Source organism: Pseudopodoces humilis, chromosome 2, assembly GCF_049639895.1.
Source record: "Pseudopodoces humilis isolate 2021_Gansu_Grassland_sample_001 chromosome 2, ASM4963989v1, whole genome shotgun sequence".
NCBI lineage: Eukaryota > Metazoa > Chordata > Aves > Passeriformes > Paridae > Pseudopodoces > Pseudopodoces humilis.
Window position 1 is genome coordinate 94,035,481 of NC_142201.1, and position 21,735 is coordinate 94,057,215.

The 21,735-nt window shown below is 40.3% G+C and overlaps 2 protein-coding genes across 3 annotated transcripts; both read right to left on the reverse strand.

The window, feature by feature from the left end:
• Window positions 1-1,753: 1,753 nt before the first annotated feature.
• On the reverse strand, window positions 1,754-11,435 carry SFT2D2 (SFT2 domain containing 2). 2 transcript variants are annotated; one of them, XM_005523936.3, is made up of 8 exons: window positions 11,329-11,435; window positions 10,941-11,027; window positions 10,539-10,624; window positions 9,361-9,442; window positions 7,237-7,272; window positions 6,955-7,013; window positions 6,189-6,218; window positions 1,754-6,027 (listed from the first exon to the last, which is right to left on the reverse strand). In XM_005523936.3, exons 1-8 carry the CDS (start codon window positions 11,389-11,391, stop codon window positions 5,988-5,990), a joined length of 483 nt encoding a protein of 160 aa, XP_005523993.1. In that variant the 5' UTR covers window positions 11,392-11,435; the 3' UTR covers window positions 1,754-5,987. The 2 variants fall into 2 exon arrangements, with proteins under 2 accessions (XP_005523993.1, XP_087908011.1); XM_088051885.1 differs by lacking the exon at window positions 6,955-7,013.
• A 370-nt stretch (window positions 11,436-11,805) lies between these two features.
• Window positions 11,806-21,730, reverse strand: TIPRL (TOR signaling pathway regulator). Its single transcript, XM_014253409.2, has 7 exons — window positions 21,490-21,730; window positions 18,867-19,046; window positions 17,943-18,042; window positions 16,710-16,841; window positions 16,206-16,301; window positions 15,440-15,502; window positions 11,806-14,752 (listed from the first exon to the last, which is right to left on the reverse strand). Exons 1-7 carry the CDS (start codon window positions 21,588-21,590, stop codon window positions 14,603-14,605), a joined length of 822 nt encoding a protein of 273 aa, XP_014108884.1. The 5' UTR covers window positions 21,591-21,730; the 3' UTR covers window positions 11,806-14,602.
• Between the last annotated feature and the right edge of the window lie 5 nt (window positions 21,731-21,735).

The following is a 21,735-nucleotide window of genomic DNA, read 5'->3' on the forward strand; positions in this document are numbered from 1 at the left end:
CTGACCAGGTGACGCTCTCATTGTACCATTTTTCCACTACACCCATGTTACTCCACACTTATCCCCACGGAGGTTTTGAAGCACGAATTCTCAGGAATAACTTCTCTTAGAGATGCCACAAGGGAACGCAAGAGAAACTTAAAAGGGTTTCAACCAGGCTAACTTAAAATAGCAATCCCAAAGATTGGCAGCTTAGATAGACTATTCCATCTCTAATTCACCAGCAGCTTTCATCTGAAAAGTGAGAAAAACAGAATTTTTTCCCCTTTAGGACTCTCCAGCACTTCATGGCTGGGCAGCTACAAGCCTGTACCCCCATCCATATTGAGCTCAACAGCAAAGGTACGAGCAAGGGATGGAAATAACCATCAACCCCCCACATTTGAATGGCTCACATCCGTGAAATACCTTCTCTTGCAAATCAGACCTTGTGGAAGGAGAAGGGAAAGGGGCAGATATTACAGCAGCTTTCCAAGAGCCTTGTCACTGTATTTGAATGCCGGTGACTTTGCAAGATAATGGGATTCAGGTCTAGATGCTGTAGCACAACTGGGAAACCCTTTCAGAGAATTTCTAAGGAGCAAGTTCATTAATCACCAGAATGCGCTTTAGGGCAGCTGATTGCTGTTTAGGGATTTCAGATGAAGATTTCACATTTATTTAATCATTCAAGTATTAAGACCTCAGCATGAGTCTGAAGTGGCAAAGTTCAACAGCTTTGTGGTTATGCAGGAGGCTGAGTTAGGTGAGCAAAACACCTCTAAGCTATTAGACACGGAAAGGATTTATTGACCTTTGAGGAATCACAGTTGTCTTGATATGACACAGATGTATCCAGCTTTCCTGACATTCCTGGGACACTAACCTTTTCAAAAAGATAAAATGCAAACCCCTAGGTTTCTACACTACAGAAGGCTGCTGCTTGTATTCCAAACACAACTTTGGAGTTTCCTGTAGGACAGAAATTTCAGTTGTGTCAGCTGCAAGAGAGCTTGCTTAGAAGAACAATCAAAAAAACATGAAAAAAAGATCATTGAAAACTTAACACGGTCTCCCACAGCACACAAGTCTCACCACCACCCCTGCAGACAGGAAAAAAACAACTACCTGCCTGTCAATTAGGAGAAAGTGTAACATAGCCTGAACAGCCTGATGCACACCGAGCCTTGATACTCTGCCATAGAATATTAAACCTTTGGATGCATAGCAGGCACACACTTAAACAGACCAGCTTTTTGAAAGTTAAAATAAATAAAATAATTGCCTCTAATTACTTTTAACATACCTTCATAGATTACTGATATTTTACTTCATTTACATTTTATTGAGTGTACATCAGCACTAAGGACATATTTATTTCAGAGGTAGGTTGTTTCCTGTTGTCTTTGCTGACAGAATAGCACCAGGCATTATTTTCTCTGTAGTATGGACTAAGGACAGCTTGTTGGCTTACCTAGGTTGACTCTAGAGGTAAGTAAATAAGAAGCAATAAAAATATCCTCACCTTAACAACTCCACTCTTGACAACCAGATGTCTAGGTGCCTGCAACTGCTAGGTGAAGCTGCTGCAAAACATTGGTGACACAAAAACTCCCCCCAGCTGTCCAAGTTGTGTGTACAGCAAAGGAAGTGAGGACAGGACAATAATTTAAAAAAAAAAAAAAAACAACACAAAAACAAAAGGAAACAAACCACTCACAGCAATTTCAGCGTAATCTGGAGAATCAGCATCATTTAAAAAACCATAGGAAGATTAACCTTAAGAACAATTCATTTAATGCAATGATAACTTTATTGAAGGAAATAAAAAGCACTTGTAAGGGTTTCACTTCATTACAGAGAAAGTTTTAAGTCAGAAAAAGAGATCAAAGTAGAAATCAAACAGTGTAAATACATAGAAAAAAGCACATCAGCAAACAGAATCAATAATGGTATAAAACATTGCAGAGAATTTCTGAGTTTGGTTTTTATTTTACAAAATAATTCCACAGCTGGTAAAAAAATTTAGTGGTAACATTATAGCGAGGCACATGGTTTTAAGACAATAAACCATTTGTGTGCTTTCCCTCCAAAACGGTCAGTATTTGCTATGGTTGTAAACATCAGTATTTAAGATAAATGTGTTTAAACATCCTCCTCAGTCTACAATAGCACAGTGATCTCAATTTCTTGAACATGTTTAAGTGCCAAAATGAAGCAAGAGCTGTTCTCAGGAAGTCAGAGGCACACACAGAGCCCAACACACTTTCACTTTCAAAAACATGGTTTCTGAAAATAATTTCAACTTGTGGCAGAAAATTCTTCCTTGGTTTTTGTAACAACCCATGAACAATGTTATTACTATAAATACTAAATGAGAAGAAGTTGTTCACATCATCAGTGTAGAGTCATTTCAGATAGTACCAGTATTAATAACGGACCTCATCATAAAACAGAGCAAAACCTTGAAGTAGTGAAAAAAAATCCCATATTTCAATGTATAGAGTCTCATTATTTCTCTCCATTTCTCTTTCTAATATAGCCGGAAAGTCAGCTGATCCAGGATATACAAATTTCCTGCTAGAACTGTATGCTAAGGCTGTTTGGTTGAGGTTACATTATCTGTACAGCAAAAAGTGAAAAAAAGTGGACAAATCAGTCAACAGGCTGAGCAAAAACCACTTTCTGTTAGAACATCAAATCCTACTGAGATGAGCATCCAACATAAAAGAAGTTTCCTTAGGGAAGTTAGCCTTGAGTTAAGTGCAGTAGGCAACTGAGCAAGGACTTTGGGAAGGAAGGAGCTTTGCAATTCAAACCACAAACTCTATTTGCAGTAGAGCACCCACAACCAACATTCCTGCCCTCAAAGACAGTGAGATGGAAAGCTTCAGGAATACCCACCGTGCTTCGTGCCAAGCAGATAACCAAAGCTGATGACAGCAAAATGTAACACAAAGTAGGTTTAATGACCAAAAAAAATGGTAAAATGGTATAATCTAATTCAGATTGAAAACTACTCAAAGGGAATATTCATACAGTTTACTCCCCAGTTATGTAAAAATCATATAAAATAAAGTACTTCAGTGACATAGTAATTTCTTCTGCTGTTAAACTTGTTAACAGCCTCACTACTACTACTTAAAAGTGAGTAAGAATCTAAAGAGTTTTGTTCTGCGAGAGTTATTTTAAATCAAAACTGCTGTAGATGAAGCGACAAACCCTGAGTAGGTTTCACTTATTGGCAAGAATATGGCAAGTCTCTCCTCCTGTCTGATGTCCCCAGGAACTCAACAAGAATACAACACCAAAGGGCAACACAAACCCCAGTGGCACTCTTGTGATCCTTGAGTCCTTGCCATCTCCCCTTGGCTTCCCTTCCTCTAAGGGCACAATTGCTTAGCCTCACGTGCTGTGCAGTCAAATGAAGATTTGTTCTTTTCTCTTCCTGAATAAAAGGCTGTGAAGCTGGAATTACAGTTTTAAACTGAGAGGAAAGGGGGAAAGAACAAAAATCCATTTATGTGCTATCTACTGGTATTTTCATAGATTTTCTACTTCTAATTGGCTGTGTTCACAAGAGCCAACAAAAAGGTTCTAGTTAGCTACTCTGCACATTGGAAAACTAACATTCACCACACCCAACTGTACTGTTCTTACAGAAGAACTGCCAGAGAGTCAGGCTACCAGAACCCTTCCCAAGCTAGCCAAGGAATAAGCAAAAGGCTTTTACTCCTTACTCCTAATCTGAAGTAATCAAAAAAAGAATCCCAGAAGTCAAATTCTGCTTCTGTTGCTGCACAACCTGGAATGATGATTGGAGTTAACATAAGTGAGCTGGAGAGGGGAAGGAAAAACAATGGATACTGTGCTTGTAGCTTTTTTCAGGGAAATTCAGAGATGCTTAAATTAAAGGAATATTGGAATGTAAAAGGCATTAGGGTTGCATTTCAATTTCCCTTATACAAAGGAATTCTGTAAACATTATGAAAGGCCTACGAAAAGACTGGCAAAGATCCTTTGACAGATGTAAATTAGATTTTGAACTTGGATAAAAAAAGACACACATCAGTTTAGACACTTGTCTTAGATCAGCCAGGGAAAACAAGGATCAGTCTTCTTTAATTCCCAGTCTCTCTTGAGCATTTAATCAAATCTTTTCAAGAAGAGTAATAGTCAACACATTTATTTCAACACTAACATCTAAATCCTGGGAGACAAAAAAATGCGCCAGGACATAGCACTTGAATCTGCGTAACTGATTCATCCCAACATCAGTGCCATCTTTCCAAGGTGGCATTTTTCATTTAAATTCTTTTGCAACAGTGATTCTGGCAAGTAACACTTGTCAAAATCTCCCTTTCATACCATCTGCAAAAGGGTATCTTTAATATTTTTTTTTTAGAGGATCCTTACAGGTAGGTGGTACTGAGCTTTATAAATTATCAGAAGGACATGTGAATTTAAGATTTTGGATTAATTAATTTCTTAGTAGCTTTCTGGAAGCCATAGAGCTATTTGCCTTCACTGTGAGCTTAGACTTTACAGCCAAGTAGATCTAGGTTTTTACTACATTAAAATCTTTGTGGTTCAAGTCAGGGATACACTTGCCATGCAAACACAATGCTCTTAAACAACTACACTCTTAGGAGATTGAGGAAAAGATGCTTCAGTTCCCACTGGAGTACACTGGGAAACCATCATCTTAAACAATGGCTCCAGCAAGAGAGTTTGGTAAAAAGAAAGGGGAAAGCAGTTAAACACTATCTCACACAGCAGAGAATCTGCTCAGATATTAAACTGACCCCTGCAATGCTGTGGGAGTGAATGATTATCCGTAGCACAGAAGATAAAGAGAGTGCAGAGTAGCCCTGGAATTTGGAAACAGACTGCTCAGCACTTGTTTGGAGCTGGCAGCAGGATTGTTTCACACTTTCCTTGCTACCACAGGCAATAAAACATTGTGCTTTCTCCTCCATGCAGAGAAGTTCACTGGTATGTGCAAGCATTTTAGCAGAAAGAAAACTGATTCCACTTACAAAGAAACAAACAGAAATGTTGGAATTTAACTTAATTCAGAGGAAAACATCTTCTCCCTGACCCAGGCTGCTTAAAAACAACAGCCCACTTCTACCTTATGACAGTTTGTCTTTTGAGAAAGGACATACATAAATTCTTTTTTTTGTTTGCCTACCATGCCCTTTGCATTGCTCTTATGCTACAGCTGGAGGACAAGAGAAGCATCTCACTTCCTGTGAAAAATATCAGCTTCCTACCTTGCAGTCATGAGCAAGGAAAAGTTCTCAGGTTCCTGGTAGCTGAAAACATCAATGGACCTTATTTTACAAGTGCTTTTCCAACAGGAACAAGTTTTTCCGGATGAAAATGTTCCTTTCATGTAATTTAAGGGAAGACTATCAGTATAGACTGAGAATTAAATACTTCATTGAAGATGCAAACATTTCATGGTTAGTCCACAACTATGTTTGCTTTTAGAATTACATCTTTCAGATGTCTCATAAACCTAAAATTTTGCAAGAGAGACAGGAAAAGAAAGAATACCAATAATTCCATTACCCAAGGCAAACAGTGCAACGATTAAGTGACATAAAGCTATCCAAAAATCTCCCAAGTGGTTGGTAAGAAATCAGTTTTCAACTCTAGAACTGGCACCCTAAGCTCTTCACTTTACAGACTTCACACATTACTTTGGAACTTCTGCAAAACCAAATGCATGAATTTATGCAAGAATCACCATAACAAATTGTGGACCTCTGCCCAGTTCTTCTGTCAGGCTGAATTTCATTTGATCACAAGCCCCCTGTCCCACAGACACCACTGCTTACAAACCCAAGCAACTGCAGACGCTGGGTGTAACACAAGGAGCTCCTAACAAGCAGCTGAAAGGCACGTGTTCAAAACAGAAGTAGGAAACTACACAACACAGTGATCTCAACACAGTTCCATCTAGAACTTCCTAGAACTTTGTGAGGCGTCCAGTATTCCTGTTAGGACAGGCAGACTGAAACACATTTCTTCACAGCATCCCTACAGGCAGGAGAAAGAAAAAAACACAAGAGAGTCAGAGTCACCTCAGTTGTATTATTTAATAAGAGTCATTATGTGCTCCTATCCCACTGACACTGAGAACAATCTTCTGTGTGATTAAACCTCAAAATGACAAAGAGTAAGAGTGTTGGGAAGCTTACCTTGCATATGGTATGAAGGAAATGCTGTACCTAAGAAGAAAGATTTTGAAAGTTACTTTTCACGTCAGATTTTATTAGTCACAAACAAGAACAACCCCTCTGATATTCTAAACTGCAAGTTACATAACCAAAAGGAAGCTGTGAGTTTGTGAGTAATAGGAAAGAGTACCATTGAAAGCCATCCTAGCCCAGCCAGAGTATGAAACATTATGGCAAAATAGAGGGGGATGTTGTGGAAGCATTTTAAACACAGCTCTCCTGCATCCAGTATCCTTCATGCTCCAACACCTACAGGTAGGCAAGATTAGTGTTGAGGGCTGGCTAGGTGTCCATATCAGTTTATGCACTCCTTTTGTGACCTTGCACAGACCATGTGTTAACATGAAGAACACTGACAACTTGATTGGCATACACGGAGCTCTGAATGAAACAAATTCAGGAGAGGGTAAAAGAGGAATAGCAGACAGCAGGCAACAAATTGATTTAAAAGGGAAAGAAAAAAAACAAGCTCAGTTCAAGCCCAGAGAAATCAAATGAACTTTCACTAGAAATGGAGCCCTGAGCTCTATCTCCAAAGCCTCTGTAGTGGTGTGAGAGACCAAGAAATGGGAACAGGTCAGCTCCTCACTGATGCATTTTCTTGAATCTAAGGGATTGACAAGGTAAAAATTTTCCTTCCACCTAACTCGACATCAAAATCACACCAATTCAGCTACTGATGTCAGGTTCAACAGAAAGTGGAATGTGTAGGGAGGAAATCACTCACCATGCCATTGCAAAAAACTGTAAGATACAGAAAAGCAGTGCAAGTCCCGCCTTGCGCCACTGGAGGGAGAGGAGAGGGGATGGGAAAGAAACACAGCACAGACAACAGTGTAAGAATTTTACTTTTAAAATACTATATCCTTATAAATATATATATATTTTATATATTATTATATGATATATTATTATATTATATATTTTATCTTATATATTATATATTACATATTATATATACAGCTATATTAACTACAGTTATATATACATACAGGACTCCGGTACTCACCCAGAAAGCAGAACACAGTGTTAGTATGAGGCACAACTAGAAGAAAACAAATTATTTTAATTAAAAATAGAATTAACATCAGTTTCTATAAATATTGCAACAATGTAATGGGGTCTTTCACAGAGAAAGAAATTAATAACATCATCTCACAGTTTTATTTAATTCTGCATCATAGGAGTTCCTTGTATTTAAAAGTTCCTTGTATTTAAAATGCTCTCGCTATTATATTTCTGAAGTGAATTAAAGCGATCAGGAAACATCATCTTGGTATCTCCAGAAAGTGATTTTATGGCTGCAAAGGAGCAAGAGGAACAGGTTCCTGCAGCTCTTTTGCAGGTCCCTACTCCATCCCACACACTTCTTGGTGTCATGAGCACATACCACATTTCACCGTTTTGTAAGACCTTTCAAATACTTTTCAGTTACCTCTCTTAGTCCTTCTGCTTCTGCACAGTTCCTGATGATTACATGGTTACCACAGCATTGAAGTTATGTCATTATTTAAAAGCTCACCAATTAAAACTACGCTACACTTTCAAGAACTTTGGGCTGTTGCTTAGTAGCTCTCCTGTGTATATATTTAAGTAAGGCCTAGTGAAACAAGCCCTTTTTCTGTTTTCAGTATGTGCACTGTGTCTCTCTTTCTTTACTACAGGTAAAATCTTGGAGGGTAGTAGGATTATTTTCTGCTTTAACCCTCAGTTTTAACAGAAGCCTCCTATTAGTTTTCGTTTTCAATTTAAGATATGACAGCTCATTTATATATGATAGATGCTGATAATTCATCTTCCTTCATCAGCACCTAACAGCCTTTAGATACACATGTACCACTGTGCTACTAGAGATTATAATGTACATCCTTCTGCTAGAATAGAAAAAAACCCTATATATTCAGAAAAAAACCCTGCATATTCAGACACTAAGACAAGCATTGCCAAAGAAATCATACACTTGAGCTCAACCAGTACTGACAATAAATGCATCTCTTCCATTACTTTTAAGGTGGTGATTTGTATAGTGGTCTAAATACTGCATCATACATCTAATGACAGGCTTTATCCCAGTGAACAACATTCCAGGAATTCTCCTGACTCCAGGCATCCTGAATGCATACAAAACACACACACACACAGACACACACACAGACACAGACACAGATACACACACAGACACAGACACACACACAGACTAGCTTCTTGCTTGGATCTGCAAGCATACACAGATAATTTCTCAAGCTCTGCAGTATCACTGCATGTGCAAAGAGAAATTGGAAAGTGCTGATGCCAAACAAACACTGATGACATTCAGATTAAAAACGGGAGGTTCATGCAAGTTAAAGCAGGACTTGCCAGGAGAAAACAGGAAAGTTGCAGAGACAAAAAAAAAACCTCATGTACTTTAAAGAAGAGTCAATCTGAAACTTAGCAGTAACTTTCAGACACAGAAGCTCACACAACACAAGGCTTGCTATAACTTCTATCTTCTGAAAATAAAATAATTCTAAGGATGACTCCACTGAATGTTGAATTTGCAATTTCATTCGGTCATAGAAGTTTCAAAACCTGAAGCTATCAGCCAGCTGGGATGATCCCTAATGCAAGCTGACCAAGACACAGTTTCCTCAGCTGCTTTGTCATGAAGAGATGATCTTATCAACCTACACAGCTCTTTCAAGGCAGTCAGACAGAATATAAAAGGACAAAATTATGCAAAGTGAAATATCTAGCAAAATCCAAAGGACAACTTAAAAAAACCTAGTTTCCCATCATTCACTTTTTAGGCAACACGTAAATATGATGCTGTGACCTCAAGTACCCTAAAAGAGCACATGCATGGTTCACACACACCAGTCACAGACCCTTAATGCTCATTTAGCAAAACAAGCTGGCTTCAGCTCAGTCTTGCCTAACAGAGAGGTGCTTTTTCCTTTTTTTTTTTCTACACTTACCTTTCCACTACAGCAGATGTGCAGTGTTTGATATTTTAAAAAAAGACAAAAAAAACACGAACCAAAAAACCACTCCCAGACACATCCTGAGCCATAGCTGGATCAATGGGTATGGAAGGACTTCACAACGAAAACTGTTGCCAGGTTTGTGTGAGTTAAAATCCTTGGATACTTACCAGCATAACAATAGTAGCAATCAAACGAGTGGGCTCAAACATCCGCTTCAGTTGTTTCATTGGTCCCATAAGAAACATAGTGCTGTGAAAAACAAGTCCAGAAGAACACGGAAATGAGAAAGGCAAAAGCGAAACTCTGTAAGATTAAGCAGTCTGCTGCCTTAGGGGCATCAGTACACTGTGTTGTTATGGTAATCAGTGCAGCATAACAAAAGAAATGGGATTATACAATGAGACAAAATCCATTCCCTCTTTTCTTTGTGCAAGGTATTTACAATTTTATTCACATTTGTTCTATTCAAATTAACAGAAGCAGAACTATCAAGTTAGAAGCATAGTCCAAGGTCAGCTCCAATCAGATCATCCTTGACAGATGCTTTTCTAACCTGCTTTTCAAAAATGCTTTTTAAATCTGTTTTTCAAGAACACCATCCACAGAGGCTCTGCATGGATTGCCAGGTAATCCAGCTCAATTCCTCTACATAAAAGGCTGTTTTCAGGCCTGGATCCGTTCTCTGACCCCTTACTAGATCTGCAGCCTCATTTAGAGCCCTGGTGATGGATACTGGATGAATTACACAAGGTGGAAGTTTTATCTAAAGTGATATTTCTGCCTCATATACTATATTATTTTTCCTTATTAGCATATTACTTCCAATTCCATTATTTATGCTTTCTTGCATCATGCTAAGTTTCCACAATCACAGAAAGCTGGGCCTGTCACTGAATATGTAGGACTTTGCTTCAAGAACCTTGATGGCCATGAAGTCTTACTACATATGCTTGCCCTGACAGACTGCCCCAAACATATGCACCAAAACACACAGAACACTTCCAAATGCAAAATGGCAAAGAATTATTTTTATCTGGGGTAGGAGCAACCAATAAAATCAAAAAACCTCAATGCTCACAGCACGAGTGTTGTTCTTGTTTACTGATGAGCAACTTTTTTGAATGCATTACTAAGAACAACAAACAAATTAAACAATTAAACAATATTAAAATTTTCTTTACTATTTCAGATCGCTACAGAAATTATGTTCTGTAGAATTCAACAAGAAAATTATCTACAAAAGCAAATCTTCTCACACAAATGCAACAGTTTCTACCACTTGTGCACTATCATTCTGCTTTTGTTTCTCATCTGTATTAGGGAAATGATATATAAAGATGGTTACCTCCCAATAGATGCAATATTCCCCAGGGTATAAAACACTGCAAAGAGCACCAGCCCTTTCTTTGGTATCCATAGCAGACAACTACCCTAAAAAGGAACATTTAGAGAAAAGTGGGGGGGAGAAATTAACAGGTTTAAAATTGAAACAAATATATATATCCAAGAAGTCTCAAGTCACAGAAGAAATCTTAGGAAGACTTCAAGCCAAACTGCAGAATTCCGCATACGAAAGTAAATCGCATTTATTGTCATTCTTGTTAAGAGTCGGCGTATTCCATCTAACTGGAACCGAGTCAAACGTCTCGGCAGACTCGGAAAAATCAAGCAACAGCACAGGGAGAGGCTGTAATTATCTGGCCTCCTGAAACTCAGATACTGGGGGGATCTGGCAAAACGTCCTTACCAAGATCGAGCACAGGCATCCGATGGCAAAACACGCAATGAAACCTTTCACTCGGGTGCCCCAACCTAACGAAGTCGCGTCGATAACCTGGAAACGAGGGGAAAAAACAAAAGCGAAACTTGTTTACTTGTAGCTCTTGCCTCCTACCGAGCGCGAAAACTTCCTCTCACACTCTGCTCCGTGTCCTGCCCAGTCACCTTCCCGAGTGTCCCGCGGCAAGCGGGGGATGCCGAGCCCCGGGACGCGCGGGGGCGGCGCTGGGGGAGCCCCCGAGGGACCGCCCGGCCACGCCACCGGCGCCTTCTCCGGGGCGCAGCTCCGCCACCGCCGAGCGCCCCGGGGAGGGGAGCCCGGGTCCCCCCGCCCGACAGCGAGGCGGCAGCGCTACCTCGGCCAGGCCGCTCGGCTCCTCCGCGTCGCGGCCGCTCAGCACCCGCTTCAGCTTGTCCATGGCTCCACCGGCCGGCCGGCCGGAACGCCCTGCCCTGCCCTGCCCTTCCCTTCCCTCCCCAGGGACTACCAGCCCCGGCAGGCACCGCGCCCACCTGCGAGCCGCAGGTAGGGGAAGGCCGGCGGGGCGGCGCACAGGCTGCCGGGGGATGTAGTCCGGATGTGGATGGATCATGTCTCCCGCCAGCACTTCCCAATCCATCACTTGGCAGTAGCCAAACTCATTTTACAGTCACAGTGAGGTTTCATTTTAATCCCACGACTATGGCTCTTCTCCCGCTCACTTTATTTTCGTAACGAGCCGAGCAGTCTCCTGCCAGACAAAGGTATGTGGATACAATGTCTTACTAGCAGCCAAAATTCAGCAGCACAGGTAGTTATTTCAATCTATTTTGCTCAGTTAAAAACAGAACTGTAAATGTTTAGAACGTTTTATTTAGCAACATACAAGGAACAATATAAACTGCCACATAAAACTTGACACAAAACAGCTGGAGAATCACCCCACTCCCTCCCCCCTAAAGTTATTTATTCAAAGTGGTACTTTTCTGTGGAAATTTTGTGCCAGAGAGCTTGCTGAACGCCAGTTTATACCGCTGCTTCTTGGTAATCTGCGTGGTGTAAGAAAGTCACAAAGTGCTCCAATTTTGAACTTGTTGTAACTTTAACTTCCTAAAGGTGTTCTCATGATTTCCCCAACACCTGTGTTCCACTGAAATGCACAATACCCTTTAGAATAGATGGAAAGCACGTACCTATAGTCAGGATACAAGTCCATTCCATAAAATTTTACCAATGGGTCACAAATTAGGATGTATGATGGACAAGAGAAAATACACGGTATAAGCTAAACATGCAGAGTGCCCTTTCCACTGCTCCCTCCCCACTCAGTGGTTTTTCCACCCACACTCTATTTCAGCCCAAAGGAGTTTAATGCTAGCATCACTGACCAAGCCCAAATTAGAGTTTGAATTAAAAGATGCAGTTATAGTTTCCTTCATGCCAGCACTACATGATCTCTGCTCCCGGTCACACCAGCTATAAAGTGTGTTTCTATAAGCCCTAAGGCATGTATACTAATATATACTTAGAGTAAAAGAAGTGCCATGATTTACTTCTACCAGAAAAATCTCTTCACCCCCATTTGTTGTTCCCTTCCTTTTCACTCTTTCCTCATTTCCCTCTATCACTGGATTGGACCCAAATAATCTTCTATTACCAAATGGATTTTAATCTCTTCCATGCTGTACTCAACTGCAATCCCCTTCTTCATCCTGACACTAAAATGTTTAGGAAACAAGGGCAGGAAGATGAAAAAAAGCCAACAGAATTTAGGACTGTAATGGGGAACACTTCTATTTCGAAGTGGCCAAAAATTCGTTCACCCAGATCATGTCTAATAATTATTACAGCTGACAACTTCTCTCAGAAACTGTTTCATTTCAGTTTTCTTCACTCATCCTATGGATCATTCTTTTGCAGTGATCCTTTGCAAAGGATTCCAAAGATAAGGCTGAAGGTGTACTCAAAAAAAAAAAATATTCTAATCAATAACTTTGTACAAACTAATCCTCACAGTCCCTCTGTGAGGTAGGCATATATTAACTCTCATTTTTACATACAGGGAATGGAGGCACAGAGAAAGGTCTTCCACAGTTAATCAGTGACACAGGAAAAACTGCAGGCAGTTCCTGCCTTTCCATCTGCTGTAGAATTCACTAGACCAGGCTTCCTCAAATAAAAGTGAAATTTATGTGTTATTTGTTTTTACTAAGGAAACAGTCACTTAGATGAAGTAGACTTTTTTTCTCCCCTAAAAACCTCAGAGTCTTCTCTACATGAAGAAGAGTTCAGAAAAGATACAGTTTTGTGGTGGGTTGCTTCTAGTAAGCCATGCAGTGTAGAATACAAAGATTTTTAAACAAAAACACCAAGGTATCAGGATGTGTACATGTTCTTATCTGCAAGCACCTTGCACCACAAGGCCTGCTTTTCACTGCAGTTACTTGCTTCCTGCACTGAGTGTCAGCAGCAAACCCAGACAAGCCTGCTCAGCTGCCCCATTCTTAGGCCAAACCAGTAACACACTGCAGGATTTCCAAAAGCAATAGAAGTATTTCAGTTTCATCTACAGAGTGTTGAAACCATGACTATACAAGTGATCACACTTCTATCAACATTAGAAGAATATTAAAATAAACCAAATTATGTATCTGGAATATATATTAGCATCCTTCTAATGCCATACAGGATCTCCTTTTTCCTGTACCAGCATCCTTTAGGGATCCTTTAGGGATCAGACTTCCCCAGCCTTAAGCCCTACTGCAGTTTTGCAATTTGGCAGTCAGGGCAGTAGAACCATCACATGTGGGCACATCCAAGAGAAGGCCAGTGCAGGACAATGCCTTTCCAGCATCATACATGACTGGAGCAGCACAGGGACCCCAAGTCAGAGTCCCAGAACTGCACAGAGAGTCCCAAAACTTCCCAGAGAACTCCAGCCGACATCAGATTAAATTAGCATTGGTGAAGAGACTTACCAGTGTCTCTCTGTTAACCTCCAGCTCTCCTCCTGCTCTGGAGTTAATGCCTCACAAATAATTTTACCTTTATATGGTGTCAAACAAATGTATTTTTTTCCCTACACCTACACCTATCCTCAAATGAAATGAATATTTTTAGGTGAGACTCTGGATCAGAAACTACAAGAAGTAACTTTGTTTGTTATCAGTAGGGGCAGCCAAGCAAAATGGGTAGTTTAAGACTGACAGATCAAAATAAATGCAGAGGATTTTTTTTTACTGTGGATTATTTCTCAATAAAAATTAAATTCCAGTTTTACAACTCTGGTAGTTTCTTAGTATCTGAAGCAGCACTAACAAAATCTTCATAGAAGTATTAGCAGATGGGGGCCCAGACAATACTCCTGCCTGCTTGGTGAACTTAACAGAACCCAGACTCCAAACAGTCATTTCTCCAATGCTGTTGAAAACTGTAACTCACCACCAGTCTATCATCAACTCCAGACACAGGTTAAAAAAACAAAATCCAAACAAAAAACACCATTAGCAAAACCTGCTTGAAATGTTTTCTCCCAAAGGCTACAGAAAAATTAGCCAAATTCTTCATTCCACTAGTAGTGAAATGCCCCCCATGACAACAGTTGTGATCACATTATCTCCAGTCTACTTCAAGTCCTTATGAAGTCACATTTATTTAGACTTAGCACATGTGGTTTCCAGTGATGTTTCTGGTTTGGGCTCCAGCTTCTCTGGGAATTCTAGTTTTTCACAGATTGTCTCCTTTATGGGTAGATACTGAGAGATCTCGTTAGGTTCTGTGAACAGGGAAGGTGGAACGTTCTAAAAAGTAAAAAATTTACATGAAACAAGTGAAAGAAAAAAGGGGATAAGAAAATGTATTCAAACCCCAAACTTTTATAGACAATTAATTTATAATTTACTGCATGTAAACACCACTAGAGACAAACTTTTTAGAGGCAAAGGAATAATAAGGGAGAAGGAAAGGTACAAGAAATGGAAGGTCAGGCATTTGTCACGAATAAAAATCAACAGCTGCAACTCCAAATGTGCCACAAATTATTATGAGCCATTACCAGAGTTTTAAGGTGACCTATTAACCTCAAACATTTGAGAAAAACTGAAAGAGTCTATTACCAAACAGACCTTAACCCCTAATACTGCTTGCAAGCACACAACCAGCCATGAAATTTAACATCATGGGATGTGGAGTACCTGATTTTGCAGCTGAACAGTTCTATGAAAAAATAAAATAGTAAAAACATTTTATTAACTCAACAGCCGAAAAATTGACCTAATCCCATACCTTATCTTGTGATCTTTGATTTACAAAATGCAAATCTGCTCTAAAATCATCAAAACAAAAGCTGCATAAGCAGACAGAATTTTCCTGTGTGTTAATTCCAAATGGTACAAAGAAGGACTTAGAGACACAGTATTTTCTATGCTGACCATAAAACTAAAAAGCAGACAGAAGGAAAAGAAACAAAGTTTTAAAAAATGTAATACCTTTAAACTTGATATTTTGCTTTCCCTGGATGTGTATTCTCGCAACATGTAGGTCTTGTCAGCCTAACAGAAAAAAGCAATCATCTGGTATCAGTAGAAACTAAGCACTTTAAATATACCGAATTTAGTGAACACTGGAATTTGGTTGACCACAACCAAATTGACTAGGTTCACCTAGAAGAAATGTCCCTTCCAATTCACAAAGACAGATGATAACAATGCGGTTTTTTTCCAAAAACCACCGGTGTGCATGCTTCAAAAAAAATCCTATAACTGAATATGCTTGTTAATTTTTACTCAGCTAGAACTCCTACACACCTACACAGAATTACCAAACTACAAATCTTAACATACTGTATTATTTATGAAATACCAGAACTCAATGTACTGTGGACAGTCATTTACAAGTTACACTTGCAGTCTAATTCTATTAGGTAAGGCAAAAATAACGTACTTGTAGACCATAGTTGGAGATGAGACACTGAACTCTTTACTGTTGCCTATTTTTCCTCTTGTACTTCCTTCTCTAATTTGTGTTGTCAAATGTATTTAAATGATTACATCACATGGGGGGTAGCCTACTGTGCTCACACACCATGGCATCCAGCACTCAGTTGCTAGCTCAGCACCACCCCAATAATAAAATACACTCAAGAAGTTTTCATGCCCCCAAACATGAATATTAAACTAGAGGAATATCACCATGCCACTGGAAGTAAAATGGCAAGGGAATCTCTGTAAAAAAAGATGGAAAGTAAGGGTTTACCTCATGATGAAGCCTTGTATCATTCATCCTGATGAGTACCCCATCCACTCGCAAAAAGAACCTCAGCAGCACAAAAAAGCTGGAAGGCATAACTCTCTGCAAAAATAAATGGCCCATTCAGCACCTCACAAAGGCTTCCTTTCAGCACCTACTTGTCTACATCAGATATTCACAATGGAAGACAATATGAGAAGTTTTCAAGAATGAAGTCAAAATCTGGGCTGTTGACTTGCTACAGCTATGGCTGGCCAGCGGGACAGACAGGGTCTCAGAGGACTACTAGGCAAGGAAGGGAAAAGATTGTCCCCTGGAGCAAATGACAGATGACAAAGGTTTCAAGACAACACCATTTCCAGTAAGATTCTATTTCTAAGAGCAAGGATGAAGAACTTTGTGCTTTAAAGTTTAAATCCCAGAAGGAACAATGTGCAAAAAGCAGCTGTGTTTTGCATTAATCAGCCAACTGAGTCCCCAAGTACTTTTTATACACCTCCCAATACTCACTACTTTCACACTCAAACTTGATACTCCATGATCATGAAGTTCATCTTCAAACAGGAGTACCTCTTCAAAAAACATAATTTGTTCCCTGGCTTTCAATTTCTCTGTATTTATGTGTTCTGTTGTAGGAACAACCTAGAGAAAAAGATTAACAACAGTTAGCATATTAATTTGTTGCCAAACTACATAAAGTTTGTCCTGATATTTTGAATTCCACAGATTTAAAAAGGAAAAGACTTCTAAGGCACTAAGCTTAAGACACCCCAAATTTCTAAGAGAAAAAGTAAAAATCAAAGTTTCTAAGAGTTTCTTCTTGAAATAACATCAAGCAAAAGCAAAATCTAAGAGTGGAAAATTCTGAATAAACTTCTCTGTGGATACAGGCTCAGTAGGGTTTCAGCTGCAAACAATTCTGCTCACTTTCTTTCAAAACATTTGAAGATGTCTTGTGTTTAACATATGTATGAGAAGTTGAGGTTTATAAACAGATTTCCATGCATTTAGCACCCCTAGCCCACTACACACCTTGAAAAGGATTCTAGTAAAGCCTTTCCATGGAAATCAAGTACCTATATGTTTTCCTTCTCATGGTCTCCACAGACACTTCTGGTGTCTGAAGACTATGGACCAACATTGTTTATTTCTAAGTTCCACTTTTAATTCCAGCACAACTCAAATGATCTCTAACTAAAGCGATGCTAGTGAACTCACACAGATTATCTGCTTAGTAGCAAGCAACCTGTATGCAGCAAACAGAAGCTGTGAACTTCACTCTTATTTTCACAAAAATAAAGACATGGGAGTGCCTGTGAGTTTAAATAGGAGGAGTTACTGAGTTGCTGTTGCAGAAAAACTCCAGGCCATTGAAAGCAGCCAGAAATCAGACAAACATGCAAGCAGCAGAGCATGAAGGCACTACAGAATGACACAGCTGATAGTTCTGCTGTATCTCTGGGGCTCCAGAGCGGCCCCCAGCAAGAGCTGAAGCCTTCCATGTGCTTTAATCCTAAAATGCTTAAAGACACCACACACCTCCGTTATTAAAATAAGCCATTATTTGGTTAGGATAAAATCATGACCTGAGAGACATGAGAAGCCCAAATTACACTTTGAAATCAGAAATTACGAAGCACAAAAGATTTTACAGAAGCCTACTGAAAGGTAAATGACAGCTATAAAAAAAGAGTTTGACTGAAGCAAGATGCAGTCAGCAATTATCAAGAAGAAAATTATTACCTTTAATGTTGCAGTATCTCCCAGCAAAGTTCCTTTGTAATCTGTTGTGTAAGTCCAGTCATATGGCTTGACAACTTCCTTACTGTGCTCAGTCTCACTCCTCAACAGTGAAAGAGAAAACAGCTTTGTAGTAATTGCTTTGTAGTAATTCTCAAAGAATTATAACCTCACATAAGACTGCATTAGAATTCCCACACTGCTCCTGAAGAAAAACAGCAGCATTGTCTGAGCTGCAATCACAATGTCAAGACTTAATAATGGTTTCACATCTGTTTCATAATAACTTTGAAAACAATTGAGAATTCTCAATCTATTTCAGTTCTATGACTCGAAATAAAGATTTTCATGCAATATTGCTGAAAAATTTTTATTTCAAGATCAATTTTTCTTTAAGTATGCAGAAAGTGATCTCTTGACAACACACAGCAATCAATAACACTGCAATTTAGCTTAATTTTCCTGACAACTTTGCTTTCTTTCTGTGCTTTATTTCCAGGTGCCCTACAACTAATCCAATTTGGAAAGTACTAAGCACCATAATTAGTTCTCATGCATGGTAACTGTTCTGCTTTATTCCCAAGGCTAAGATTTTGAACATGTACACTTTGCAACACCAGACAATACAGTCTTATAATGCTCGAGGCCCTATGAGTTTGAATAAACAGAAACAGCACTAAGTCATGTTAAACTTGAAGTTTACTTTAAGAAAGCCATGACACAGCTGAAAAATAAAGCTGATCCAATTTAACAGAAAAGATGATAACAGCAAAGAAAAGCCAAGTGAATTCTGTGATCACATGCTTTATCTAGGCTAGAACCAAATGCAACATGGTCCTCAAGAGTTCAGTTTTTTCCTTTAACCACTGTATGACACTTTCATGTACAATACACCAGTACTTGCCCACTGGTGATAAAATACTGTACCTGCTCTCTTGCCATTCTTCTGCACAAGCGACTTTGATCATACCTTGACAATTATTGACACATTTTAAAGCATCTGTAGCATTGAACTCAATTCCAAAACCATGGTCATGCTGTATTCTTAGGACATTGTCTCCAAACATCATCTCTGGCAGGGAAGGCATGTGCAATTCTTCAGCCAACCTGCAGAGAAAAACAAGAGGCATCAGTCAGCTACAGCTCAGTGAAAGCAGTCCTTGTTTTGGAATAAGGATTCTCTAGACCATGGTAACTTAGAAAAGACATCATCAGTATGTTCTGCAAGACTTTGTTGTTTTCCCAGGTTAATCATTTCACCTAAAAAGCAGAGTCATTGATCTAAAGTGGCTTTTCCACCAAAAAAGTATTCCTAAAACATTCCTCCACCATCAGGCTCAGACAAAATTCTCACACATGAGGAATCAAGAGTATCTGAGAAGCATGTAGAAGCAATTTTCTGCCTATGCTAGGAAATCCCTAGATGGCCAATGGACCAACTTAAGTAGGTGCTCAAAGAAACTTTTAGGAATAAGGACTCATCATGAGCAAGCTGGAATTCACTGCACAATGGTCCAAAACTCCAAATTTAGAAGCCTACAAAAAAGATGCTTAAGACACCCCTGGCAGAGTATGTAAAAAGTGCAGAAGATACTAATGTGCTCTACTACATTTTCAAGCTGGTGGAAGACATGTACTGGTACACTGCCTAAACTTTTCTTTATCTCCCTACCTGCCTGACTTACCAAGATCAGAAAGGAATACATGACATTTAGAGAGAAGAAAGCTTTAGAAAATACACTCATTTGAGTGAGGGGAGGGAGAAGAGTGTCCTAATCATAATGTTCACATTGGTAACAAGGCATTCCTGAACAAAAGTGGTTATTTCTGTAACCCTGAATACAAAAGAACAGTGTTAACCTAACTAAAATAAAAATAGCAAATTCACAGACCTGGAGAACAAGATCCTATGTTTTTTCCCAGAGAAGGTAGAATAACATTATGAACTTTTCCATTTCATCAAGTGTAGGGACCCCTGACTTGGAAAAACCAACACCTGCATAGAAAAGAGTTCTTGGCTATAACACATTTAATCCTTCACCTTTCCACACAGGTTGCTGAGGAATTTTTGCAATATATATTTGCCAGAAATAAAATTCCTGTAGATACTAATAATGTTCCCCAAGCAATAAAAAAGACAAAATGGGTTGCTGTGACCTTGCTGCGTCTCCTACAACTGGCCTCAGCCCATCGATCCAGCCTGTCCAGATCCCCTTGCTGAGCCTTCCCACCCTCCAGCAAATCAGCGCTTCCACCTCACTTGGGGTCATCATCTGTGCACTTACTGAGGGTGCACTCAATCACCTTGTCCAGATCATCAATAAAGACATTGAACAAGACTGGCCCCAATACTGAGCCCTGGAGAACACCACTGTTGATGGGCCACCTGCAGGATGTCATTCCATTCACCATCACTCTTTCAGCTCAGCCATCCAGACAGCTTTACCCAACAAATACCACAGCCATGAGCAGCCAGTTCCTCCCAGAGAATGCCTCATTACCCTCAGAAAAGGTAAAGGCAAGATAAATGAAAGTACATTTAACAAGACTAATGAGATTCCCATGTATACTGAAATTTATTCCAGAAAATGAAACTGAGAAATATCTGCCAAATCCATCTGCCACTAAGGTCAGTTATGGCACAGCCAAACTCTTCAGTTCCACATTAGCAAATCTGACCTAAGTACCTGATGCTGATACATGAACATTTCCTCTAATGATCTCACTGGATTGGAAATTCCTACAAGAAGAGAGCAAATGATAAATTTTTTATGAAAACCACTATCTTAAAATAGCTATTACCAAGACATGGTATGAGACATTAAAAATATCCTTTTTCAAAAGTAATTAAGAAAACCAGGCTTCTAATTAGCGAGTTTCAGTTCACAGAGATCCAAAACCATTATAATCGTACAATCACAGAATGGTTTGAGTTGGAAGAAACCTTAAAGGTCAAGTCCCAACCCCTCTGCCATAGGCAAGTACACCTCTGCTAGACCAGGTTGCCCAAAGCTCCATCCAACCTGGCCTTGAACATCTGCAGAGATGGGGAATTTGCAACTTCTCTGGGCAAGCCGTTTCAGACTCACCACCCTCACAGTCAGGAATTTCTCTCCTAGGGTCAAATCTAAATCTCCTCTCTTTCAGTTCGAATCCATTCCCCCTTGTCCTCGTACTACATGCCCTTGTAAAAAGTCCCTCCTCGTCTTTCTTGTAGGCTGCCTTCTGCAATCATCGAAACAAAATTCTGGAAATTACCTGTAACTCAAATCGTCCCTGTTTCTCCAGCCGGAGAATCAAGCTTGAAGAGAAGGAACAACCCCGGTCTCCCACCTAACCGGGCCGAACAGCGTCTCCCCCGCCCTGAGAACGCTCTGTGTTTCTTTCGCAAGGCCACCCCACACCCGCAGGCCCTCGCTGTGAGGGCCGAGGCCGCAGCCCGGCGGTGGCTCCCTGAGCAGCGGGGACACCGTGCTGTGCTGTGTCGTGCTGTGCTGTGCTGAGCCGTGTCGTGCCGTGCTGTACCCCCCTGGTCCGGAGCCCGCCCCACCTCTCGGCCTGCGCCGACTTCATGATGTGCGTCCGGGCGGCGCTCAGCTTCCACGGCCCGAAGGTGAAGTCCCGCCGGCTGCTCTGGAACACGGGGTGCATGGCGGCCTCCTCTCCGCCGAGCAGAAGGCAGGAGGCGGAGGAAGGGACGGCGGCGGAGGCAGCGGAGCCCCTCTCCTCCCCTCTCCTCCCGCACAGCCCTCACGGCAGCGGCGGCTCCGGAACCACCGCCCCGTGGCGCTTCCGC